This window comes from Hemiscyllium ocellatum, chromosome 12 (assembly GCF_020745735.1).
Source record: "Hemiscyllium ocellatum isolate sHemOce1 chromosome 12, sHemOce1.pat.X.cur, whole genome shotgun sequence".
Taxonomy (NCBI): Eukaryota; Metazoa; Chordata; class Chondrichthyes; order Orectolobiformes; family Hemiscylliidae; genus Hemiscyllium; species Hemiscyllium ocellatum.
The window spans coordinates 70,510,664-70,537,866 of NC_083412.1; the positions used below are offsets into that span (position 1 = coordinate 70,510,664).

A 27,203-nucleotide genomic window follows, 5' to 3' on the forward strand; every position below is an offset into this window, starting at 1 on the left:
TAAGACTGCAAAACTTTGCTGTGATCTGTTAAATGTGGGTTGCTTTAGCTGTTTCAGTAATAGCTTGTTAAAGAAGTACACATTCTTAATGTGCAACCAGTCTGGAGTTCATACCCATTGCAAGCAATTTCACTTTATTCAAAATTTTATATTCATTCATGAAATGAGGGCGTTGCTGCCCAGGTCAGCATTTATTGCTCATTTCTTGTTGCCCTTGAGAAGGATTTGATGGTAGTTAAATGCCTTCTTGAGCTGCTACATTGTATTTGAAGTTTAATGTTTTCTCTAAGACATATAACCATGCAGCGATGCAAACAAACCGACCGAGTCCATGCATAGAATGGCTTCTATAAGTTACTGCTTGCATGGCAACACAACAAAATTTAATGTTAATTGAATACTAGAAAGAAAAAAAATCAGAAGGTCTGTTGTATTGTTTTACTGTGTTTTTTTTAAGAAAAGAGGGTGAAAGAAGGAAACCCCAGGTGAGATTGATGACAATTTGAATTAATCGTGTATTCATGTTGTAATTTGGTTAATCTATAGTTTTGGGGATTAATTGAATGCTCAATTTTAGGTGTGAATATTATACACCTAAAATAACTAATGGATATCTGTGTTTTAACTAACCACACTCTCTGTTTCTGTTTCAGAAATATGGTGAAGATTTGTTGAAGAAAATGCTTGTATGTCTAACTTGCAAAGAGCAAACTGAAAACTGCCATTGCTTCAGTACAGATAGCAATAATGGACAAGAACTGGATGTTCATTTTATGGAGATAGCACAGGTGGAGTCATGTCTACAGCAGGAACAGCTTTCTCCCTTGAGACAACAAAACTCCAAATATGTGGACCAACAGTTAGTCGATGCCAACCCTTCAGTCCCTGATGGGAATTTTCAACTAAGGGAATCTCTACATACTTCAGTAACAAATGAACAAAAACTTGGTGAAGAAATCTTGAACACTCCTATGTTGAGTAGCCAGGTTAAGCATTTGAAATCCACAGTAGTTTCAAGTGAACCAAGTGAGTATTCTTTTATCCTTAAAATATCTGTAACAGTACGTAAACAATATGACCTTGTTGAGTAGCTTTTAACCTGACAGAATTGGTTAAATGACTTGTTTGTTTGTTTGTTTGAATATATGAAATGATAGTCAACTCTTCAGTCTATGAATGTTTCAAAAGAATCTTTGAAAGTCTGTTGATTAATATCTGCCACAGAATATTCAGCTTTGTGATTCTCCAGGAATTATTGAAACTAACTAAAAGGCCATATTTTAATACAAATTTGGCACATCCAGTAAAGAACGGCAGTTGAACAGGATCTAGAAAACAACAATGTATTACTAAAAGAGTAATGAGGGTAAAATTGAATGACAAGAAAGCAAGTTGGAAATATGCCAGCAGAAATATAATAAGGATGTCTATATATGCTTAAAACAGAAAAGAAGTTAAAGTGTTGGTCTTGCAGCAAGTAAGATTGGGGGATTAGTAATAGAAACTGAGATGTCAAATGAATTGAACAGGTATTTTGCATTGGTCTTTTCTGTAGAGGATGGAAGTAACATCTCAAGTTGCTATAGATCAGGAAGTGGAAGGGAGGAAGGACCTCAAGAAAAATTATAATCATCAGAGAAGTGGTATTGGGCAAATTGTTGAGCTGTAGACTGACTAGCCCCTGATTTCTCATGGACTTAATTTTGGGCTAATTGAAGTGGCTAATGGTTAATGCATTGGTTTTAATTTTCCAAAATTCTTTAGCTGTGGGGAAGATTCTAATGGATTAGAAATTAGTGAATGTAACTTCTCTTGGAAAAAGAGGGAGACAGAAAGCTAGAAACCACAGGCCAGCTAGCTTAACGTCTATCAGTGGACTAATGTTAGAACTTATTGAAAACATTATAGTACAGCACTTAGAAAAGTTGAAGGTAGTAAGGTAGAATCAACATAGTTTTGTGAAAGAGAAATCATGACTTGTGAATTTTTGAGTTCTTTGAGGAAATAACAAATGCTTTGAATATTGTAAAGTTACTGCATTGAGACTTCCAGAAAACTTTTGTGAGGGTGCCACGTCAATGGAATATGTTCTGTTAGCTAGCCAGAGGTGAAGTAACTGCACAGAGGCTGGTATCCCATCAGCAAGTAACCCTTTATTTACACGTGGGGAATCCATGACACTGATCCAGCTTCCTCAGCCAGCTCTCAGAGTGAGCAGAACTCTGACACTCCTGTTTATATCTGTCAGCCAGGGCTCCCTGATTTAGGCTGTTAATCTGATCCAGTCAGTAAACTCATATTCTGTGAGGTCCACCTGGCTGATCTTGTTGCAATCATGATAAGAGAGTGGGCATTAATTGCTACTTTTCATGTTGGCAAGATATTATGGATCATTGTGTCACAGAATTCAGTCCCGGGGCCTCAACTTTTTATAATTTGTATAAAATTATTTGGATAAATATACCATAAATATAGTTGCTGATAGGAAAATAAGTTGTGAAAAGGGCATGAGGAAGCAAAAGATATAAATAGATTGCGGGTGGGCCAAGATGTGACAAATAGTGTATGTCATAGGAAAATGTAAATTTGTTCATTTTGTTAGGAAGAGTAAAAGAAAATTATTGCAAGCGTGAGAGATTGCAGAACTCTGAGATGCCAAGGGATCTGGTTGTGTTAGTGCATGAATTACAGATCACATGCAGACAGAGAAAATAATTGGGTAGCTAATACAATGTTTTCATTTATTGCAAGTGGAATTAAATAATAAACAAAAAGGGAGGTTGTGCTTATACAGAGCATTTGTGAGACTACATCTGGAGTATTGTGTGTAGTGTTGCTCATTTTTTAGGGGATGATGTAATGTATTGGAAGCAATTCAGAAGAGATTTATTAGATTAATGCCTTGAAATGGCAGGTTGTCTTATCAGGAAAGGTTGGATAGGCTAAGCTTGTTTGGCTAGAGTTTAAGAGTTAAGATGTGCCTGGACTAAAGCATGCAAGAACCTGAAAAACCTTGACAACAGGATGGATGTGGAATGCCAGAGAGTCTAGAACCAGAAATCATTAAATAAAAATAATGAGTCACCATACAGGACTGATGAGAAAAAGATTTTCTCACAGAGAGCCATCAATCTTTGGAACACTTTTTCTTCCTCAAAAGGCAGTAGAAGCTAATGATTTCAATGTTTTTAAGGCAATGGTAGATATGTCCTTGATAATCAAAGGGATAAAAGAATATTAGTGGGGTAAACAGGGATGTGGAATAATTAGATCAGCCATGATGTTTTGAATGGTGGAACAGGCAAAAAGAATGGATTTGGCTCTGTCCTGCTGTTAATTTGCATGTTTTTGTATATATATTGAATACTCAGATTTATAGCATTTGTTTGTGAACAAACACACATCCTCAGTTTCAAATTAAGTTTAATGTTAGAATTAAAAACTGTTTGAAGAATCTTTTAGTTGCTCCTCTGATTTTGTTGCAGCTGGTCCATTGAAGTCATAAGTCTTAACTTTATTAGAGGAAACAATGAATGGAAACCTTATCAACTTACTGCAATTTGTGATAATGCATTGTAATTTTTATTTAATTTCTTGATTAAGAACATTCACAACAAAAGAACAAACTCAATTTCTGGCAGGTGGTGCAGGGGGATTTAGCACAGGGGATGTGATATTTGGAGTGGATCTTACTTTCTGAAGGGACAGATTGGTATTGGTTCCATTTGGAATGAAGGTTGCAAGCAAGTCACCTAATGCACCTTTTATAAAGTGGATGTGTCTTGGGGTTCATTGAGTGCTGCTAGGGTTCTATCCATTAGATTAGATTAGATTACTTACAACGTGGAAACAGGCCCTTCAGCCCAACCAGTCCACACCGACCCGCCGAAGCGCAACCCACCCAGAACCATTCCCCTACATTTATCCCTGCACCTAACACTATTGGCAATTTAGCATGGCCAATTCACCTAACCTGCATATTTTTGGACTGTGGGAGGAAACCGGAGCACTCGGAGGAAACCCACGCAGACACAGGAAGAATGTGCAAACTCCACACAGTCAGTCGCCTGAGGTGGGAATTGAACTCTGGTCTCTTGCCCTGTGAGGCAGCAATGCTAACTACTGTGCCACCTTGCCGCCAACACGGTAGCCTCTTGTAAAGTTCTAAGAGATCTCTTGGCTCAGTTAATTTTAATTTGGATCCTGTCCATATTTAGATTGTGTATTTCAATTACATTTCTCAGTAAGATCCCAAATTCTTTCACAAGTGGTGTAAATAATTCTTATATTCAGCCATTCTAGGCATCTACCATTAGAGCAACATCATACTATTCTAATTCTTCCATGTCTTTAGTCTGCTGCTACTAGCACAGGGTGCCTTTTCTGGTTATTTAAGTAAATCCATCTCAAGCTTTAGAATCTAAAGAAGAAAGTTGAGCTCACAACAGATGATAGCAGAATGAAACTTAAGACCATGAGATATAGGAGCAGAATTATCCTATTCGATCTATCAAGTCTGCTCTGCTGTTAAATGACAGATAATGTTTTTCTCCATTCCATTCTCTTTTCGTTTCCCTCTGACTTTTTGATCCCCTTACCAATCAAGAACCTATCTCTTTCTGTCCTAAATACAGTCAATGACTTGGCTTCCACAGCCTTCTGTGGCATCGAGTTCCTCAGATTAATCACTCTCGGGTCCTTGGGTCTTAGTTTCTCTTACTCATGGAAATGTCTCCTCCATGTTCACTTTATCCAGGCCTCTCTATTTTGTAAGTTTCAATGAGATATCAGCTCTTACCCTTCTGAACTCCATTTGAATACAGACCCAAAGTCCTCAACTGCCTCTCATATGACGAGCCTTTCAGCACTGCGATCATTCTTGTGAACCTCTGTACCTCCTCCAAGGCCAGCACATCCATCTTTCGATACAGAATGTATGTGCTGATATTGGACATTTTTAGCCTCCATGCCTGTACAAATATATTCCACATCAAATCATCAGCTTGAGGGTTAACTTTAGCTGTTGTAAAATTTGCTGTTAATTTTATTGCTTAAATGTAGAAATTGGATGATCTCTTATTTATCTATATAATACAATAGGTTTGTGATTGAAGATTTTCCACTGAAGACATTAGTCTGTCTTAAGGTTTGCAGACTGTGATGATGCTGCTTCTTTAACAAGATTATACTGTCATTAGCTTTTTTTCTTCAGAGAGGTCATAAAAGCACCAATTCCAAAAGGTCTGGCTTGAATGGGTTTTAGGGCCAATTTGATTATAGCTGAAAATGTGTTGCTGGTTAAAGCACAGCAGGTCAGGCAGCATCCAAGGAACAGGAAATTCGACGTTTTGGGCCAGAGCCCTTCATCAGGAAATCAATTTGATTATAGCTAACAAATACTGCCTTGGGAAAAAGACTTTCAAGTTTAAAAAAAACACTTTATGTTGAAAGTGGGATGGCCAGTTCTCCCTGCAAGTAATGCCTGTTTAGCACACCAAAAGACAGAACCTGTACCCTTTTATAAATATTTTGAGGATGGAAAGAAATCCTTAGCAATGAGTTTTTTAGGATTATTGGGCCATGTGTTTTATATATTCGTGAGTTATGTTTTATCCATTTCTTTTCTACATAGAAGTGCTTAATTGCTGCTAATAAGAACTATTTTGCAAGTTATTGCATTTTACTAATTTTAATAATCATGCAGATCTTGATTTTATTGCCAAATACAGTGTGGGGTATGTCTTATGTCTGCATTTCCAAAGCATTCTAGTGTAGGAAAAAATACCTAATTTATTTTGCAGTTCGAGAATACCAGTGCTACCTATGGATTCTCAGTTTTAATGTAGGTTGGCATACCAATATTTTATTCCTGGAAATATGGAACTGTTGAGCTATATCTTTCTCCATCTGAACATAAGTTAATGAATTTACCACCTATCGACTGAATAAGCAGCAGGAAACAAAATATTATTTACTCTGAAATAAATTGGAATGATCCTTAACCAGCTTTAATTTTTTTTACACTCAGTTGTCCTTTCCAGTGATGAAGAAGATACAGATAAAATAGACGCTCGTATCCATTGCACCACGTTAACTCCAGAAATTAAGTGTTTACGTCTGGGAAGTAGACTATTGTCAACTGAGAGCAATAAAAGAGACTCTGAGATTGGTTCAGCAAGGCTGGAGCCAGAGAATATCAAGGCATGTGTAACACCACACTTCCTAAGAATTTAAGGAACTGTTTTTGCATTAGAGACCTTTTAATTGTGTAGTAACGCCGCAGATAACCCAATTGTTAACTTAATAGAGTTTGATGAAATATTTATGTATCATAGAATCCCTACAGTGTGGAAATAGGCCATTTGGCCCAACAAGTCCATACTGACCCTCCCAAGAGGAGCCCATCCAGACCCATTAACCTACCCTATTACTGTACATGTACCCCTGACTAATGCAGTGAACCAACACATTCCTGAACACTATGGGCAATTTAGCATGGCTAATTCACCATTTTTGGATTGTGGGAGGAAACTGGAGCATCAGAGGAAACCTACGCAGACGTGAGAATGTAATAACGTATCTCTTCTCGTTTGCATTTTAAGGAATTCATTACTGTGTTCTGATATGATTTTTTTTCAGTGTGTTTTGTGCTGTCACAAAACAGGTACAAGTATATCCTGTTGCGCACAGTTCATTACTTTTAAAAGCTGCTGTTTGTTTAGAAAGATTTATAAATAAGTAATATGCACAGTAAATTTCTTTATGATTTTAAAAACATCTATATATTAGAGGGCTTCACTGAAGACTTGTGACTGATATTTTGAGATTTCATTAAACCTAAATCTAAAATCCGTAATTAAAAATGGCTATGCCTTCTGATCAGTGTTCCCTTTTTTTAAAGTGTAATTTTTATCTTCATTTTTGGGAGGCCAGAAGGAGTTTAACTTTGGCAAAATGCTTTTGTTGTATTCCAGGTATCAAGCAACTGGTCATCACCTGTTCCCACCATAAATTGCAATAGAGATCATAGTTTTATTCTCTATATTGATGGTAACAGGCAGGAGCTTTGGGCACCTGTAGGCAGACAGCTTTAAAAAATAGTGTTGCTGCATCACTGGTGTTAGCCAAGTTAACACTTGGAGACCATTGCTTCTCTGTTCATCTCAAACACAGCCAGTGAAAATTAACATCCTATTTAGTAAATAAAAAATTAACAAAAAATGAAACAGATGGAAAATTTTGCTTGTATTTCATTAATGTTGTTTACATGTTGTATTTAGGGTGCACATGAAGTAACCGAGAAGAATACATTATTAGATATGATCCAAAGTATGGATTATTGTTTGGAAAATAATTTTGCAATGACTGAAGCAACAATGGATCTAGCATTTGCTGCCATGCATATGGGGGAAATTGATGGAAATGAACAAGGTTCTGTAAAGGTATGCTATTTTTATAAATGTCATTTTAATGTTTCAAGACCAGGGTTAATAGGGAGTGAGAAGTAGGCATATTATCCCTTGCATTTCATGTGAGAAAATATACAGTGTACCAAAAATGTACTTTGATACTGATGTTGTACTCTGTACGGCCACTGGAGGCCCACAGTGAGAAGCTTTATTGAAGCTTACCCTAATCATGCAGTACATTAGAACATAGTTTACTTATTATTCACATGTTAGTATTTGCAGTCAAAAGTTTTCTTAATTTGTAGGTTTTAAGCCTCTTCATCAATTCACCTTAATAATATTGCTGTTCTTCCCAACAGCTCTCAGGCAACCTATATATACAGCACTAAAGAATGAAATCAGAGCTATGTCAGTGCTGGCCATACTGGAAAACTAAAAATTCTAAAGCCCAAATCTGGATTAAACGACTTAGTAGTGAAGGTTTCTTTTAAACTAACAGACTTTGTGCTGATGGTACCTGCTGCAAACAATCCAATGCAGTAACTTATCAATGTTTCTTCAAAACCGCCTCAGCGCAGACTTTATCGACTAGGGTAATAGCAACAAGTTCATCTGAGCACTGCTGCTCCAAAGTCTCTCTCCATCCTAACATGGGAGTGTGCTGTCTTCCTTCATTTTCGCTGAGTCAATATCTTGGAACTTAGCAGCACTGTTAAATGGTGTAACTACATGGATTGCAGTGGTTCAAGTAGCTTGCTCTCAACCTTGAGGTGATTTTGGAATGCAATACTGCCAACAATGTGCACACCCCTGAATGTATTTAAAAGAAAACCAATTTTCTACATATGAGGATGGAAACAAAATCCCAGTATTAATAGAATAGTAAATTGGTTTTGCTTAAGTGAAAAGGTTATGACAGCTGTTCTGAAATCCTGAATCTTATTGGATTCGAGTTATTACTGTTAAAAAGGAAAACCGCTTGTTTGAGGTGAGGTGTTTGGATTTTCTTTTGGCATTTAGAAAGATCCTGGGGTAATAAGAGATCAAAAAAGATCAGGGGCAGAAATGCTTTTGAATGTAAAGAGGAACTAGAATGATTTGGGCCACTTGTGAGCAAGTTGAGCTTGCATAACTGCTAGATTTTGTATCATGAAAGTCTATGCTTCATGTATCTTTCTGTTCCATCTAATAATATCATCTCTTGAATATGTAACTGATTCTCCACTCTTTTTCTTCGGTCTTGTTTTGTGCCCAGACCTAGCACTGAGCTTAGTTTATATCACCATGCGCCTATGTGTATGACCGTATGTGTAATGCACTTTGCTGATCTTCCTCCATCTCTCTGCAATAATCATTCCAACTCCTTCAGTACCTCTTGTCTGTGGAACTGCTCTTGAATGGTTTCATTCTACTTGTCTGAGGTGTAACTTTGTCTTCAGCATCTGTGTAGTTACGTCCACATTTCCAAAGGTCTATCCTTTGACTCCATCAAATGCACTGCCATCTCTTCTCTCTGTAGTTACTAATCTACATTGACTTCCAGATCCTTAATTGATCAAACTTAAAATCTTTGCCTTTGTCTACAATGCCCTCCACAACCTCCAACCATTTTACTTCTGCAACCTGGAGATGTGTGAGGCAAGTTTGTTTACACAGAGGGTGATAGGTGCCTGGAGCATGCTGCCAAGTTAGGTGTTAGAAGCAGATACAATTGCAAAGTTTATGACACATTTAGAGAGGCATATGAACAGGAAGCCAATAGAAGGGTAAGGACCATGTGCAGGTAGATGGGTTTAGTTTAACATGGCATCATGGTTGGCACAGACAAGGTGAGCTGAAAGACCTATTTGATGTTGTTCAATGTTTTAATTGTAGACCACTTGATCTGTAAATTTGTGTTTTTACCCCTTCCAGCACTTAATTGAATATTGAATAAAGCTGCAACTTAAGTCATGACAAGACACACGTTCCATTGCTTTCTTATTATCTTTTGTGACAGGCAGGGGTTTTGGTTTACATGGGAAATTGAAATAAATAATGAAATATGAATTCCCAAATTCTCGCTGGACCCAGTAGAAGTGAATTTACCTTACTGTGAAGTAGCGTCCTTTGTTAAAGCACAGGTCTTTTGAGGGATTGTGTAGCTTTTATTGATGATTTGAAAGTTTTCTAGATTGGTTTGAATGTACAAGTGGTCTCCAATTTATGAATGTTCTTACAAAAGAGATCCCACATTACTAATACCAATTTTAAGGTCCACCATGCAAACATGTTTTCGTGTTTATGAACAGCTGTTTTATATTGCACTGTATTCCGACCTCGAGTATAAATGGACTTATGAATGTACTCAAGAATGGAATCCAGTTGTTACCCAGGAACTGCCTGTACATCTGTAATTAAATGGAGTCTAATCCAGCCAGAACTCGTTTTATGGCAGTACAAACATATTTGAAATGTCTTTTTCATTTCTTTAATGGTTTTTTGCTTTGTTTTTCTTACAGTTTAGTCGTAACAACATTGCAATATCCTTTTCAGGTAATTAATGTGTATTAGATGTGCTTGTAGATTAAATTAGAAATGAATACTTTTTTTTACTGTTAACTGGAAGAATGGATTTTATTAACTAGGTGATCTTATAATAGTGGTGTAGCGAAACATTTAAATAGCAAATGCATTTAATTTATTATTGTGAGATTTGAGACTTCTGTGTTTGAAACTTCTTTTTTCAAAGAAAAGTCAGTGAAGACTTATTTTGTGCATTGAACAATAGAACAATTCTAGGCAATAGAAATGGGTATGTTTCGAATTAATTATTTTTAAACATGCTATTTTCAAACCTAATTGTAATTTTATAATATGCATGTTGATACATGGGTTTATTAAATAGAAGTGCAAAATCCATGGTCAGTAAATTTTAACTGAGTTTTGCATTTATACCTAAATCTGCTTTTTAATCTTTATAGGGTTGATTTTGACTTTCAGTATATTTCAGTTTTTATCTTTTTCCTCCAGGGAATGGTTGAGCCATAAAAATCATGAAACTGCCAGAGTTAGTCCATGACAAAAGCAGAAATTGCTGGAGAAACTCAGCAGGTCTGGCAACATCTGTGGAGACAAAGCAGAGTCTAGTGACCTTTCTTCATGTTCTGAAGAAGAGTCACTGGACCTGAAACATTAACTGTTTTGTCTCTACAGATGCTGCCAGGCTTGCTATGTTTCTCCACCTTCAGTTTTCTCCTGCTTTAGTTTCTGATTTTCAGCACCCGCAGTTCTTCAGTTTTATTGTTCAGGGTTCACCCATGGTCTGGAACTCCCTGATTTCTGCTAGAGTTGCTGTACATTTAACCTCAATGCTCAAGTTAGGTAGGGGAATCAGAACTGATATAGTTGAGGAGATAAGTTTCTGGCTGCAAATGTGTTGCTGGTCAAAGCACAGCAGGTTAGGCAGCATCTCAGGAATAGAGAATTCAACGTTTCGAGCATAAGCCCTTTCCTGATGAAGGGCTTATGCTCGAAACGTTGAATTCTCTATTCCTGAGATGCTGCCTAACCTGCTGTGCTTTGACCAGCAACACATTTGCAGCTGTGATCTCCAGCATCTGCAGACCTCATTTTTTACTCGGAGATAAGTTTCTGGGCCAAGAACACGCTCTTTGATAGGCTGAGTGAATTGAGGCCGCACTGTCTGGAATTTAGAAGAATGAGAGGTTCTGTCACTGAAACCTAGATGATGAAGGGCTTCATAAGGTTGACAATAAATATGTCTGAGAATCTGAAACATAGGACAGTCTCTTGATAGGAGTCCATGATTTAAAACGGAGAAGAGGAATATTTTCACTAAAAGGGCTGTCAAACATTTGGCAATCTCTATCCCAGAGGATTGTGGATGCTTTAGTATTGTCTACCAAAGCTTGTGTATATTCAAAGACTTTTATCTGGGAAACAAAATTCGAAATTGCTGGAGAACTTCGACGGGTCTGGCAGCATTTGTGGAGAAAAAGCAGAGTCAATGCTCTTTGTCCAGTGACCTTTCTCCAGAGGGGGCAATCTGGGAATAGGGAGAGTAGATGGGAAAGTGGATTAAAGGTGTAAAGTCCTGCCCGGAACTAACTGAGTAGAAGCCTGGCCTAAAGAGAGTGGGCTTACAGTCAGCTTTTTGATTGTTCTTGGGGGTACAGTGGCCTTAGCACAAAATCTTGGCAATTATTATTTTAGTCTATTTTTTTAAAGTAATTGATTAACTTTGGGAGTGCCAGAGTCTTCTATTTTCAGTGCCCTTGAATAATGATTATAATGTTAGTATGTTACTTCAATTCAAGATATGGAATTTGTCTTTTGTTAACAGGTCCTTGTGATATAAACCATTCATTACTACTGGATACCTTTCACTTAAAGAAATACAGCCTGTTTGACACAGTTTGTGAGAGTCATTCTGTTATTTTCTTATGGTTTGCTGCGGATTATATAGATGAACTTAACAAACAGCTACAAACCAGTTCTTCAAAACATGCTTGTAAGTATACACTTGTTCTCCTACTGGGATCTGTGTTATTTTTTTTTAAGTAATGTAATATTTTCCTTTTTGGGTGTACAACTTTTACTTTAAGACACGTTTCTACTTTAAATAAGTCTTTGGCATAAGCACCAGAAGTTGTGCTGTGGAATTGGACTAGTTTCCGATTATACCAGCAAAACAGGTACAAAATTTGACTGTCTGTTAACAGACTTCCTCCTAAGGCCAGGGAGTTACAATGGCTTAAAGCTGTATATTTTTGGGCAAGAAGTGAGTTTTGAACTCATTCCACAAAAGATTTGTCCCAAGTAAATCTCACAACCATATTCTAAGTTTGATTTCCATAAAACTGGGGAGAAGTTTTTTTTAAAAACTGCTGCAGCTCATATATCTGAGATTGTACTCAATTTTTTTTGTACATAATCCACATTTTCAAAGTAGTAGGTTAAGTGGGAAAACTTATTTTGTTTTTGTTTGTTCCTGTATTTCATCATAGCTGTTTCTCTTGGCAGGTAATTGCAATGAATTTATCTTCATTCAACTTTTCAAACCTTTGCAAGCAACAGAAATAGCAACTTTGAAGAAAATCATGACTGATATCGGTGAAAAGAATGAGACTACAGACTTGTGTGATATCATGCCATTGGATGAAACTTATCAGCTACTGTCTAGATTTAGTTCTGAGCAGAGCTCCTTTCGGTCATTGTGCTACAAAACCTTACAAGAACAAATGGATATGGCTTCGTTCTCACAGGAGTCCCATTTGTCTCAGGTGACTTAATTGATTAAGACAATTCCACAACAATTATTGCAGTTATACAAAAAAATGAGGACCCTCTGAAATACTTGGCAACATCTCAGTTCATTTGAGGCTGTAAAAAGCTAATAAACCGACTTGCAATTTTCCACAGCGGAAGGAGGAGACAATTAATCAAATGTGTTGTCTTCTTGATGACTATCCTGGTCTTCCCACCATGGAGAGCTATTTGAGACCCTTAACCAAGTAGGAGCCACTTGAGGATTTCACTCCCCCACCACAGGTACTCTGTCAGCACTGGGAACCCATGCCACTTGGAGCAGCCTACCTGAAGGCTTGGAAAACTGAGGGCCCTGCCAGAGGTGAGGAGTCACCCCTGAAAAGGCCCAACAACAAAATGCCATGTAGAAGTCTGCATGCTTACTGGAGTCTGTATAACGCTTGCAAACTCTCATACTGACCATTACCTTCTGCACTGTTCTTGGTCTAGGACCTACAGTAGTTGCAGCAGTGGCAACCATCCAGCTGGTACAGCTGTCACTGAGGAGCTCCTGACCTCTTGAATTTTTGCTTTCAGTGTTTTGAAAACCTTGATGCCAGGCAGCAAACTGTCTGTTAAGCATTTTATTTTGACTGGGCTCCAAAAAAGACCCTAGTGGTCTTGTCACCCGCTTTCTAACTCTTGGGTAGGGCCTGTGTTACAACCATTTCCCCTAGTGTAGAAAGCACAAGTGTAATTATTGAGAAACAGAGTTGTATAAATTTTTCTGTTAAGTGAATTCTGGACCACTGAGATTAAATTTACTTCTGTGTTTGCATACTCTGGTTTTAACTAGCAATATTTAATGTGTATCAATAATTTTATTAAAACTCTGAAGATTAGTAATATAACTTTCTGCACATTTGCCTCAAATACTGATGAATAAAGTGTAATGCAGTTGATTGCAAGTACATTTAAAAAGTGCTTAATAGAACTTAAAATATTTGAATATTGAATTTGCATGATTTTTGTGCCTTTTTACCATCTAGACCTGAATATACCAATTGCACTGAACTAAGTTAGAAATTACATTTATGCTTTACGAGAAGCAGCAATGCAGTCAGCTTCAGTTTCTGCTCGGTTAAAATGAATTCTGTTGGTATCTTAGAAATGTACTATGAACTATAGTGTGGTAAATCAGTGATCTTGGCAAAAAATCTGTAATGCAGAATCTTCCTGAACAAAAAATAATCTTCAGATTTGCATTTGTCTTGTTCTGCATTCACCTCCTGTAGGAAGAAAATGCAAGCTCAATGAAGTCAAATAATTACACCCTGTGTCATATACGAAGGAAAGACCAGTATATGGTTTCAATTGCTTCAAAGCAAGAGAAGGAGAAGCACATATTTAAGCAAAGTGGTCCAGTTCAGAAGTAAGCTGGTTTGTTATTCATGTGTAATAGTAAATGTGCTTGCATAATTATTCTATTATGAGTGTACATGAATATATGTTCTCTAAACTCTATTATTTTATTTGTTCACAATGTGAACATCATTGACAAGGCTGGTATTTGTGTCCCATCCCTAATTTTCCTTGAAGATCAGATTTGAGCAATTTGTGCATCTGATCAAATGAGTGAGTGAGTGCTGGCTTATAAGAAGCCATGATGTGGAGGTGCTGATGCTGTGATTTTAACTTTATAAGAAGCTAGCTTTACTAATTATTTGGCGCGTTATGATAAACCTAATACATCCATCTTGACTGGTCTGGACTCAACTGTTATTCTACTATTGTTAGAATCTACAAAATAATTTATATTATGTCTTTAATAATTTTGGCATATCTTAAGTTAATTGTAGGGAAATTGATTACTATCATGTAAAGGATGATCTTATTTAAACAAATAAAATTTAAAGGGGACTTGATATGATCGATATTAAGAAGGTACTTTCATTAGTGCAGGAATCTCAACTTAGGGTATAGTTCCAGAATAAGAGGCACTCATTTTAGAATTAGACTTTAGAGGTGCGAAGGATTTCTTCTCCCAGAGAGTAGTGAATGCCTGGAATTCTCAATCTCAGTGTGTCATGAAGGCTGGATCACTGAACGTATTTAAAGGAGGTAGATTTTAGAAATATCACAGAGATGACAGCTAGACTAAGCTGATACAGAACAGGAATTGAAGTCTGGTGCAGATCAGCCAAGAATTTGTTGAATGGTGAAACAGATTTGAGGGACTTAATAGCCTATTCTCTCCCTATTTTCTCGAACACATAAGAATGCAAGAAATATATAGGATTTTCTGTGGGCTAGACATGTCTAATTTTGCTGCCAAAGTTCTAATTTGACATTTTATTTTTGCTATTATTTTTGTTTTTCTTGTTCACTCTGTCTTCAATTTAATTGAACATCTTGATGAAAAGTTCAGTGTGAGATATGCATAGATCTTTTGTTTCGGGTTCTATTTATATTGCAGCATATTTTTCATATAGTTTTGGTGATCCAAACAGTGCACAATAACAATCCATTTCTATTGTACCCTAACATTGGAAGCCATTAATGACCTAAAGGAAAAACTATTGTGATTGTACTCTACCTCCCTGTTTCTGAAGAATCTTGACTAATATCAATAGGTGATACTGCTGCCTCACAGCACCAAGGACCCAGGTTCGATTCCAGCTTTTGGCGACTGTGCAAACTCCACACAGAGATTCTCCCCATGTCTGTGTCGGTTTACTCCCGCAATCTAAAGATGTGAAGATTAAGTGAATTGGTTGTGCTAAATCGCCCATAGTGTTCAGGGATGTTTAGGTTAGTTGCATTAGTCAGGGGTAAATATAGAATAATAGAGCAGGGGAATAGGTCTGAATGGGATACTCTTCTGAAGGTCGGTGTGGACTTGTTGGGCCGAAGGGCCTGTTTCCACACTGTAGGGATTCTATGATTCTACTCGAGACAAGTTAATTTGAGTCACATTTTGTTTATGTTATATCTCATGTTTGTCATTTTCACATTACCAAGCATTTCTGCTAGTTCAAGTGAATATGAACTGTTGAATTCTATATTTCTTGCAAAGTCTGACTCCACTAAGAAGTACTTATGAATGATTTAGTTTTTTAAAGTGGCATGTTTTGAAAGTGTTTTGATAAATTGTAAGCAATTTTAATGCTCACAATATAGGGGCTTTTATACAAGGTTGAAATTTCTCTACAGCTGTGCTGGTCTGAGTATTTTCTGTTGTACAGGGCCATGAACTTATGTTTTTGGCTCTGCTCTCAGACCTTGGGAAATTTGAGTTTATAACCTGACCCATATTCTTTAATCTTGTGGATAACCCCAGCTATGACCCAGTATTTCATAATGGTAGAGAAGATGATCAGGCTAGGTTGACTAATTTTCGAAAGTTTTGGAAATACCAGAGAGGGCAAAGAGAAAATGAGGAACAGAGAAAAACGACTGAGGGAAGGCTAGAGTATTGATAGCAAACAAAGAGCTGGTCCACTTCCAATAGACAAGAAGGGTTAAATTGCATGTCTGTAAATGTATGGAGTATAGTGAACAAAATTGAGAAAGTTGAAGCAGGAAGTGCTAAGGGGAATGTGACATTGTAGCGTTGATAGAAACTTGGCTCAGGCCAGAATAGGACTGAATACTTGACATTCTGAGTTATGAGGCAGGATAGTAGTCTTGATCAAATTGTTGCCCTTGAACAAGATGTAGTTCTTGAATTCCAATCTATGTGGTTGAAGGTGAGAAACAGAAAAAGAGCAGTGACCTTGTTGGGTATTTATTACAGAACTTCAAATAGTGGGGAGGAATTAGAGAGCATTTGTAGACAATTCTGGAAATCTGGGGAAAAACAGGACTATGATAGTTGGTGATTTAAATTACCTTAGGGTGGACTGGAAAATGTGGAGTGTAGCACACAGAAGTTGAGATATTCCTACAACAAATACAGAAGAATTTCTAGAACAATACATTTCCAGCCCTGTGGGGTAGCATTTGTGAAATAACACTCATAATAATATTGAGAATTATGTTAAGTTGGTAAAAGATAAAGATCAGTCAAGGATTAAGATTCCAGATGAGAAAAGGATACATATTAGAGGTCTAAAAGTTCAACTGGAGTAGGTGATTGATTGGTTGGAATTGCATTTGTGGATAAAACAGTGGATAAAGAATGGGAGAATTTCAAGTGATTAACAAGGTGCAAGCTAGGTACTTACCCATAAGAAATAAATATGAGGTATCCAAAGCTGGAGTATCCTGACCAACTAAGGATATTGATAAGAAAATAAGAATGAGGTTGGAGACAGTACAGAAACAGACCCAATCCAACTCTTCTTTGCTGACCAGATACCCTAAACTGATCTTGGCCCTTTTGCCAGCAATTTGGCCCATATTCCTCTAAACCCCTCCAACTCAAGAGACCCATTCAAATAGCTTTTAAATGTAATTGTACCTGCCTCCTCCACCACATCGGGCAGCTCGTTCCATTAATGCACATCACCATATGCATGAAAAAGTTGCCCCTCAAGTCCCTTTTAAATCTATGCCCCCTCATTTTGGACTCCCCTATCCTGGAAAAAAGACCGTGGCTATTCACCCTTTCCATGCCCCTCATGATTTTATAAACTTCTGTAAGGGCACCCCTCAGCCTCTGATGTTCCAGGGGAAAAAAGCCTATTCAGCATCTCCCTACAGCTCAAACCCTCCAATCGTGGCAACATCCTTAAGTCTTTTCTGCACCCTCTCAAATTTCACAGACTTGAATTCAGTATTCCAAAATTGGACTAACCAATATCCTGTATAGCTGCAATAGCTCCCAACTCCCTACATTCAATGCATTGATCAAAAGCCAGCTTCGCCACCATGTCTACGTGTGACTCCACTTTCAAAGAACTGTGCACTTACACCCCTAGGTCCCTTTGTTCAGCAACACTCCCCAGGGCCCTACCATTACTGTCTAAGTACTGCCCTGATTTGTTTCACCAAAATGCACACCTCATATTTTTCTAAACTAAGCTCCACCTGCCACTTCCAGCCCAATGGATCAAGTTTCCATTTTAGTCTGAGATAAACGTCTTCGCTGTCCACTACGCCACCAATGTTGTTGTCATCTGCAAATTTACTAACTAAATTCACATCCAACTCATTCTATAATCAATGATGAAAAACAGTGGACCCAACACTCTTCCTTGTAGTAACATTTAAATAATGTTGTAGAGTTAGTTAGAGGAGCAAAATAGCTTAGTTTCCATCAGTTTTAATTTTTGGAACTAATAGTAGGGTTCTGTAGAACTCTATGACTCTATATATGGTGCATACCAGAAGAGTGATAGCACTAGAAATCAGGAAGAGTGTCTCAAATGCAGGAGAGAGGCTAAGGCTGGAATAAGGAAGAATAGGAGGAAGCAGAAAGAAAGGATGGCAGGTTGCGCTGAAAACAAATAGTAAAATGTTCTTTAAACGTCTTACTATTAAAAGATTAGTGAAGGATAGCATTCGGCCCATTCGTCAAACAGGGTAAGCTGCTCACTAAAGCAACGCATATGATACAGATACTAAATAAATACTTTTGCTTCTGTCTTTACCAAATTAGAAAATGGTGACAATGTGGTTGAAAATGTGAGTGTTGAGCAACTGAGCAGTATAGAGATAAAGAAGAGCTGCAAAAAAGGCTGACAGCATTCCAGGTAGAGAAGTCGCCAGGCCCAGATGGGAAGCATCCTAGATTGCTACTTGAGCGAGGTAAAGGAGCAAATTGCGGAGCTGTTGACAGAAATTTTCCAGGCCTCTCTGTACACAAGATTAGTCCTGAGGAATGGAAGATTGTAAATGTGATACTGTTGTTTAAGAAAGGGGCCAAGTATAACCCGGAAATTATGGACCTGTCAGTAGTGGGAAAACTGACAGAGGCCAGAATGCAGGTTTAGGTAAACATACACCAAGAGAAACATAAGTTAATATTAGTCAATCAACATGACTTTGTCGAGGGTAAGTCAAGTTTGCCAAATTTGATTCCTTTGAGAATGTGACAGAGGCTGTGGATGATACTGTGCCATGTGACAGGTTGGTTAGAAAAGTAAAGTGTTTGGGATTGATAGATCCTTAGCAGCTTGGATTAAAAGTTGCCTAAAAGAAAGGAAACAGGATAAGTGTAGATGAGGGGAGTGTTCTGACTGGAGGCAAGTTGACAATTGTGTTTCCAAGGGATCGGTGTTGGGACCCTTGCCTTTTCTTATTTATAGAAACAATTTTGAAATAGGTGTTGAGGACAAAATCTCCAGATTTGCAGGTAATACTAAGTTAGGGAGAATGGTGAATTGTGAGGATGATGCTAAGTGACTTCAGAGGGACATTAAGTTGGCCAAATGGGCAGATGCCTGACAGATGAATTTTAATGTATAGAAACATGAGGTTTGATATTTTGGTAGAAGAAACTTAGACAATACAGGGATAATGGTACAACTTTGAAGGGAGTACAGGAGCAGAGGGACCTCAGGGTTCATGTGTATAATTCTCTGAAGGATGCCAGGCAAATTTAAATAATTGTTAAGGCTGCCTGCAGCATCCTTGGATTTATAAATAAAGGCCCTGAGTATAAAAACAAAGTGATGCTACACCTATATGAATCATTGGTCAACCATATTTAGAGTATTGTGTTCCGTTCTGGGTGCCTTATTTAAGGAACAATATTAAAACCTTGGAGAGAGTGCAAATGAGATTTGCTAGAATGATACCAGGATTGTGGGATTTTAGATACAAGGAAAGATGAAAGAAATTTATCTTATTCTCCTTGAAGCATAGAAGTGATCTTATTGAAGTGTTCAAGTTATGAATAATTTTAACAAAGTAAAGAAGGATATTCTGCTTCCATCTGCACTTCACTCGGTATAGTCTACTGTATTTGTGGTTCACAATGTTGTCTGCTATATACTGGGGAGATGAAACGCAAATAGGGTGGACGCTTTGCTGGACATCTACGATCTGTCCGCAAAAATGACCCAGAGCTTCTAGTTACCTGCCACTACAACACACCACCTTGTTCCCTGACTAACAACTCTGTCTTGGGCTTGCTATTGTGCTCCATCAAAGCTCTGTGCAAGATGGAAGAACATCTGATTGAGGTTTACAAAATCATGAAGGGTATAGACAGGGTGGATAGAGACAAGCTTTTTCCCAGGGTGAAAGTTTCAATAACGAGAGGTCACTCTTTCAAGATGAGAGGTGGAAAATTTAAGGGGGATTCATGCGGCAAGCACTTCACACACAGGGTGGTGGACGTACTGAATGCTTTGCCAGCAAAGTTGGTAGAGGCAGGCACGGTAGATTCATGAATCTTTTTTACAATGTTGTTCGGATTTGGAATGCATGGGAGAGTGGTAGAAGTGGATTCCATTGGAGGTTTCATGAGAACTGGATATACATCTATATTTCAAAGTGATGAATTTCAAGGGCTACGGAGAAAGAGCTGGAGAACGGGACTGGTTGGGTAGTTCTTTTGGCAGCCAGTGCAGACACAGTGGTTTGGCCTTCCATATTGTAAAATCCTGTGATTCTGTAAGATGTAAGTGCAAATTTGATCTTGACCATCAGGGTGTAGGTCTGCATGTATATTTTTAATACAACTAAATTTAATGTTATTTGATTTACTAATATTAGGCAAAACATATAATTCATGAAATTCCTAGCTTTATCTGGTATATAAATTGTAAATACCCAGAGGCGCAGATAAAAATGAATAAATTAATAAATTAATATCTTTTGCTAAATGTATTCCATTCTCATACGTTTGCTGCCATGTTATTTATTCCTATATATGACAAGTGAACATTGATATCATGTTTAAAATGATTTTATTCTGGTTATCGATTTTATTTTTATTTCAAAAAGGCAGTAATTTTAATGTTTCTTCTCATACAGAATAATAGTATTCCCCCCTCCTCCAACTAAAGGAGGACTTGCAGTTACTACTGAAGACCTAGAATGTTTGGAAGAGGGAGAGTTTCTCAATGATGTTATCATTGATTTCTATTTAAAGTAAGTATTTAGGTCTTTTTTTATTGCAGTCCTTTAATATTGTACAGTAAAAATATTGGAGGTGAAACAGCCAGTGGTAATTTTGAGAAGATTGATTCAGCAATCATAACAATTGTTCTTGTTTGGATATTCACAAAGAATATTAACAGCATATTCATAAATTGTCCCAAATATGAACCTGAAAGCCCCTTTTCTGTGTTGAAATCTGCTTCCAGTGCATTTTCCTCTTTGGAAGGAATTTAAGGTTTTCAAGATTATCAAATCTTAAAATGGCAGATTTGAATTGGTTGACTGTTCTCATGGCAGATCAAACGTCAGGAGTTACAAGTTAAAATTGAGTAAGGTAGCACATCTTCATTCAAAGATTAGTTTGTTTTTATGAAATAAGTTACCAGGTAGGATTTTGCAGAGAATATTATCAATGTACTTGAGGACACAAAGACATGATTGAGAAATATGTTATGAAAGTCGAGAGAATATGGAGTTAAAAACCTGACTCAACTCGGTTGGTGCAAAGCCTGACTGGTTGTCTCTATAACTGTTTCTTGTTATCACAGCCAACAGAAGCTTCCAAATTCAGTGAATGTAATGTTTATCAGTTGCAGACACATGCTAATAAATATCTTTTGCTAGATTTTGCTGTTAGTGAAGACCTGCTGTCTGCCTTTGACCAAGAATGGTTTGGAGGTGTCGGTGTTGGACTGGGGTGGACAGAGTTAAAAATCGTACAACACCAGGTTATAGTCCAACAAGTTTATTTGGAATCACTAACTTTTGAGTTGTTGCCTCTTTATTAGGTGGTTGACCAAGGAGAAAATACTAGTCACAAATGTCTAGTGAGTTCTGTGGCATGGGTTTCACCACTGCTAGATAAATTTTATTCTGGCATCAGCTATAAGTATATTCTAACATTCTACAACTGCGATATAATCAAGCAGACTAAATAGCTAATCGAACTAAAGAATTCTCACAGTGCAAATCACAAATTAACAAATGATTTTGCCAAATACACATTATAATTTTCTATGAACAAAAATAAAAATTGAATTAAATGGAGGTAGAATACCTTAAATATGAAGTTTGTTTTTAAAAAATTGATTTTTTTTCTCTGAGGCAGTTGCCATTGCACAAATACACACATTTATTTTATAGGAAAAAGGTTGTTCAGCTGCAATTGCAACTTATGACACTATTAAAAATCAATTTACACTTCCTTCAGCTAAATTTAACTTTTTCAAAGACTTTACAATATAAATGAAGTGTACAAAAAAACTCACAACAGTTCAATAATTTCTAAAAGAATCCCGTTTTCAATGAGGGAAAAGACAACCTAGAGGGACATGTAGCAAAAAATGTTTGATCCACTGGCAGAATCCGGAAATATTAGAAGCAGCATCTTTGCATTGAGAACAAATTTCTCAAACCAATTAGTTATGGAAATTGTGTTTTTACTTTGCTGTGTAAATAATAGTATCAGTGAGTGAGCCTTTTTTATGCATAGTGTAAACCAAGGATTAATCTAATAATTTTAACTGAACAATTCAATAAAGCATGAATTATATCAAAGAAAAAAGCATTGGCTATGCATTGAATAAAGTTCTCTGTAAAGTTTTATATTAACTAGTGTTGTTTATTTTATCTAAGGTATCTTTTACTAGAGAAAGCACCCAAAGAACTTGCTGAGCGCACTCACATTTTTAGTAGCTTCTTTTATCGACGTCTAACCCGAAAGGATAATGCTGGATCAGAGGAAGCAACTAACCTCTCGTAAGCAAAGTTTCTACAAGTCAAATGGATTATATTTCTGGTCCTTAGTGAACTGTTTGCTTTCCTGTTGCTGTGTTTCTCATGATGTAGAACTATTTTAATGCTACTGTTTCTAGGTTAATAGGTTTTTTTCCAGCAATTGAAGTGAACATGCTGCATTCACCAAGATTAGCAGCCAGGAAACACCACCTATTTTCATTGTCCAAGGGCTGATAATTCTGTACAGTTTTGAGTTATTTATTTTGGAGCAGGGAACACAGTCATGGTGTTATTGGATCAGGAATTGGACTCATGCATCAAAGACACCAGTTCATATGTCAGCAAAGCAGCTAGGTTAATTTAAAGTAAATAAATAAGTGTGGGGTTTAAAAGCTTCAGAGAAGGAAATCTGCCAGCCTGACCTAGTCTGGATGAGGCATGACTTCAGGATTAAACCAGTGTAATTGATGTTCTGGATGTAGGTTTGCTCGCTGACCTGGAAGGTTCGGTTTCAGACGTTTTGTCACCATACTAGGTAACATCCTCATTGAGCCTCTGAATGACACAGTGGTGGTGTAGACTGCTTTCTATTTATATGTTTGAGTTTCCTAGGGTCTGTGATGTCATTTCCTGTATAACATCATTTCCTATGGTGATGTCATTTCCAGTTCTTTTTCTCAGGGGTGGTAAATGGGATCCAAGTCCATATGTTTGTTGATAGAGTTTCGATTGGAATGCCATGCTTCTAGGAATTCTCGTGCATGTCCCTTTTTGGCTTGGCCTGGGACGGATGTGTTGTCCCAATCAAAATGGTGTCCTTTCTCATCAGTAGGTAAGGATACTAGTGAGAATGGATCATGTTGTTTTGTGGTTAGTTTTCTGCCTGTTTGTGCAATGTAGTGTTTATTACAGTTCTTGCAAGATGTTTTGTAAATGACATTAGTTTTGCTTGTCTGTATAGGGCTTTCAAGTTTATTAGCTGCTGTTTTAGTGTGTTGGTGGGTTTGTGGGCTACCATGATGCCAAGGGGTCTGGGTAGTCTGGCAGTCATTTCTGAGATGTCTTTGATGTAGGGGTGAGTGGTAGACGCTGCTTTGAAGTTCCCCATTGGCTGTTTGCTCTACTGCGACCTCTCAGAATGATAGTTTGTCACAGTAAAGCAAACAGCCAATGGGGAACTTCAAAGCAGCGTTTATAGGAAAACAACACATACTGACCAAATATTGAATTACAGAAGCAATCGTCTCAACATTCACAAACGAAGCTGCATTAGAACGTTACTCCAATGAGCCACCTCACACTGCAGCACAGAGGAACTACGCAGAGCAGATGAAACTCACCTATACAGTCTCTTCAAAAAGTACAGGTACCCAACGAACACAGTCCATCGATTTCTGAGCAACAAACCCAAACAAGCAGATGAAACATATCCAGAAACACTAACCACTCACCCCTACATCAAAGACATCGCGGAAATGACTGCCAGACTACTCAGACCCCTTTGGCATCATGGTAGCCCACAAACCCACCAACCCACTAAAACAGCAGCTCATGAAGTTGAAAGACCCTAGACAGACAACAAGCAAAACTAATGTCATTTACAAAATACCTTGTAAGAACTGCAACAAACACTACATTGGACAAACAGGCAGAAAACTAGCCACCAGAGTACATGAACATCAACTAGCCACAAAATGACATGACCCATTCTCAATAGTATGCTTACCTACAGATGAGGAAGGACACCACTTCGACTGGGGCAACACATCCATCCTTGGCCAAGCCAAGCAGAGACATGCATGATAATTCCTAGAAGCATGGCATTCCAAACGGAACTCTATCGACAAACACATTGACTTGGATCCCATTTACCACCCTCTGAGAAAAAGAACGGGAAATGACATCACCAACCCTAGGAAACTCAAATATATAAATAGAAAGCAGGCTACACCACCAGTGCATCATTCAGAGGCTCACTGAGGATGCTACCTAGTATGGTGACAAAACGTCTGAAACCGAACCTTCCAGCTCAGCGAGCAAACCTACATCCAGAACTTCAACCTGAGCTACAAATCTTTTTAAAACTCGCCAATGTAATTGATTCTTGACTGCCTCCGAAATAGCCTAACAAGCTGTGCATTTGAGTCAAACCACTGTAGAAAAGTTGAAGGAGAATGAAACTGAATGAACAACCTTACATTGACCAAGGCATTGGAAATGATAACAAAGGCAGTTAACCCTGCAAAATCATTATCACAAATGTCTGGTGAGCTATGTCAAGATTGAGAGCTAGTCTACAAATTAGTCAAGTAACAGCACAGTCAGACTCATCAAAGCATACTTTACAGCAAACGTCCGAGTTTGTTGTGCTACCATCCAGCCAGTGGTTCACAATACTACTGAAAGGTGAGAGGAGTATAAAGTGGAGGGATGAAATCGCTTTGTCAAATGGGCCCTTCATGTCAAGGCTAGTCATTGTCATCTCACCTTTGGGAATTCAGTTATTGTGTGCATGTTGAACTAATATTATAATGATGCCAGAATCTGAGTGGCCCTGACAGTACCCCAACAGAAAGTCATTGAGCTCATGTTTGCTTAGTCAGTGCTGAGGGGAAATTTAATTGAAATGTAAAACATTTTGAGAGACCTAGATTGAGTGGTTGGAAATTGGGCTTATTTACCAGAGCAGTTAGTTTAATGAACAGCGAGCATTGATTTTAAATTGATTGTTCGTAAGATTATTGCAGTTTCTTGTAATGTTATAAGCCTTCCTTTAATCTAATGCATTTTTAAAATCCTTTTTAGTAAGGAATTAATGGATCTTTCTTGTTGAACTTTTTGTTTTCCATTTTGAGCATTTTGAATTGTTTTTTTAAATGTTTCTAACTTCTAATTTACCGTCTTCTATTCTGCTCAATCAATTTAGACAGCTCCCTCTCCTAAATCCTTGTTTTAGCTGTTCGCAAAGGCTATTAAATGCTTTGTTTAAAACTCCAATGTTTTCAATTTGTTCATTTTAAGAAAATATTATTTCTCAAAATTGTGGTTCTGTGACTTATGTTAATACCAATAAGCTGATTTTCTTTTTTGTTTTAAGAATGCCTGTAGTTAACTGGGCGTATTTCAAAGATAAATTGTTATTCTATTGTTTTCTTTTGAGTGCAGTGTTTATTTGGTTGCTGATTTGCACTCATTTACCAACTTTGATTAAAAATACATTATATTGCCCTTGTAGAATACAGCACAAGAGACACCAGCGCGTGAGAACATGGACACGACATGTAGATATCTTTACAAAGGATTTTATATTTGTCCCTGTTAATGAAGAGTAAGTGTTCTTTGCTTAATCTGTTGCACATGGTTCTATTGGGATAAATTAAAGCCATTTATTTACATAGTACAATGGTATCATGATCAGGTAGGTCAATTGGCTGAGGGGTGGCAGATGAAATTTAATTTGAGCAAATGTGAGTAGCTGCACCTTGGAAGGCAAATCAGAGCAGGACTTATACACTTAAAGGTAAGGTCCTGGGGAGTGTTGCTCAGCGAAGAGACCTTGGAGTGCAGGTTGATAATGCATTGAAAGTGAAGTCTTAGAATAGTGCAAAAGGCATTTTGGTACGCTTGCCTTTATTGGTTAGAGCATTTGGGTATAGGAGTTGTATTTGGGTATTGCAGCTGTACAGGACATTGGTCAGGCAATTCTGATCTCCCTGCTATAGGAAGGATGTTGTGAAACTTGAAAGGGTTCAGAAAAGATTTACAAGAATGTTGCTAGGGTTGGAGGGTTTGAGCTTTCAGGAGAGGCCGAATACGCTGGGGCTATTTGCCCTGGAGTGTCGGAGACTGAGGGGTGACCTTATAGAGGTTTACAAAATCATGAGGGCGTGGATAGGGTAAATAGGCAAGGTCTTTTTGGGGTGGAGGAGTCCAAAACTAGACTGCATAGTTTATGTTGTCAAGGGAAAAATTTAAAAGGGACCTAAGGGGCAACCTTTTCACAAACCGGGTGTTGCAGGTATGTAATGAGCTGCCAGAAAAAGTGGTGGAGGCTGGTACAATCTCAACATTTAAAAAGAATCTGGATAGGTATATGAATAGGAAGGATTTAGAGGGATATGAGCCAAATGTTGGCAAATCGGGGTGGATTCATTTAGGATATCTGGTCAGCATGGACGAGTTGGACCAAAGGTTCTCTTCCTATGCTGTATATCTCTACTGCAGGGAGCTGTATAAAGTAAACTATTGGTAACTTTGGACTCTGAACAATCACAAAGTTCATATCTGTTAACTTTTTGAATGACCCATTTGTTTGCAGGTCACATTGGTATCTTGCTATTATTTGTTTTCCTGCGTTAGACAAAATAGTTTATGAAACTGATGTTGCCTCTGAAACAAAGGCAAGCAAATTACTTCCAAATCCATCTTCCACACACTTACCTAGTGAAGAAAAAACAAGTCAAGAACAAGAGCCATCATCTGATGAATCTGATGGGAATACCACTCTGAATTCGCTGTCACAGGATTCAACAAGTAAGCTCTTGCCTTTTAACTGGATATATATTCCTATGTATTAAGCAACTATTATTTCAGGATTTTTTTTAAAAACAGTACCTCCTCACAGCACGATTGCTGTACAAAATTGTAGGCTTAAAAGATGATCTTGAAGGATAAAGTCAGCTTTTTTTGAGGTTTTGTAATGTTTGATTTTATGCAATCAAGTAATAAGTTACTTAAGATCCAAGTGTAACAAAT

General features: G+C 37.6%; 1 protein-coding gene across 2 annotated transcripts in view; it reads left to right on the top strand.

Moving 5' to 3' along the window:
- The window catches only part of senp7 (SUMO specific peptidase 7), a 115,140-nt gene that overhangs the window by 63,623 nt on the left and 24,314 nt on the right, over positions 1 to 27,203 (top strand). For both annotated transcript variants that reach the window (XM_060833155.1, XM_060833156.1), the window contains 11 exons: positions 654 to 1,026; positions 6,029 to 6,201; positions 7,281 to 7,442; positions 9,911 to 9,944; positions 11,755 to 11,922; positions 12,435 to 12,694; positions 13,955 to 14,091; positions 20,586 to 20,702; positions 22,347 to 22,469; positions 25,684 to 25,776; positions 26,767 to 26,981. In XM_060833155.1, coding sequence (XP_060689138.1) covers positions 654 to 1,026; positions 6,029 to 6,201; positions 7,281 to 7,442; positions 9,911 to 9,944; positions 11,755 to 11,922; positions 12,435 to 12,694; positions 13,955 to 14,091; positions 20,586 to 20,702; positions 22,347 to 22,469; positions 25,684 to 25,776; positions 26,767 to 26,981 — 1,855 coding nt within the window. The remainder of the gene's footprint in view (positions 1 to 653; positions 1,027 to 6,028; positions 6,202 to 7,280; positions 7,443 to 9,910; positions 9,945 to 11,754; positions 11,923 to 12,434; positions 12,695 to 13,954; positions 14,092 to 20,585; positions 20,703 to 22,346; positions 22,470 to 25,683; positions 25,777 to 26,766; positions 26,982 to 27,203) is intronic.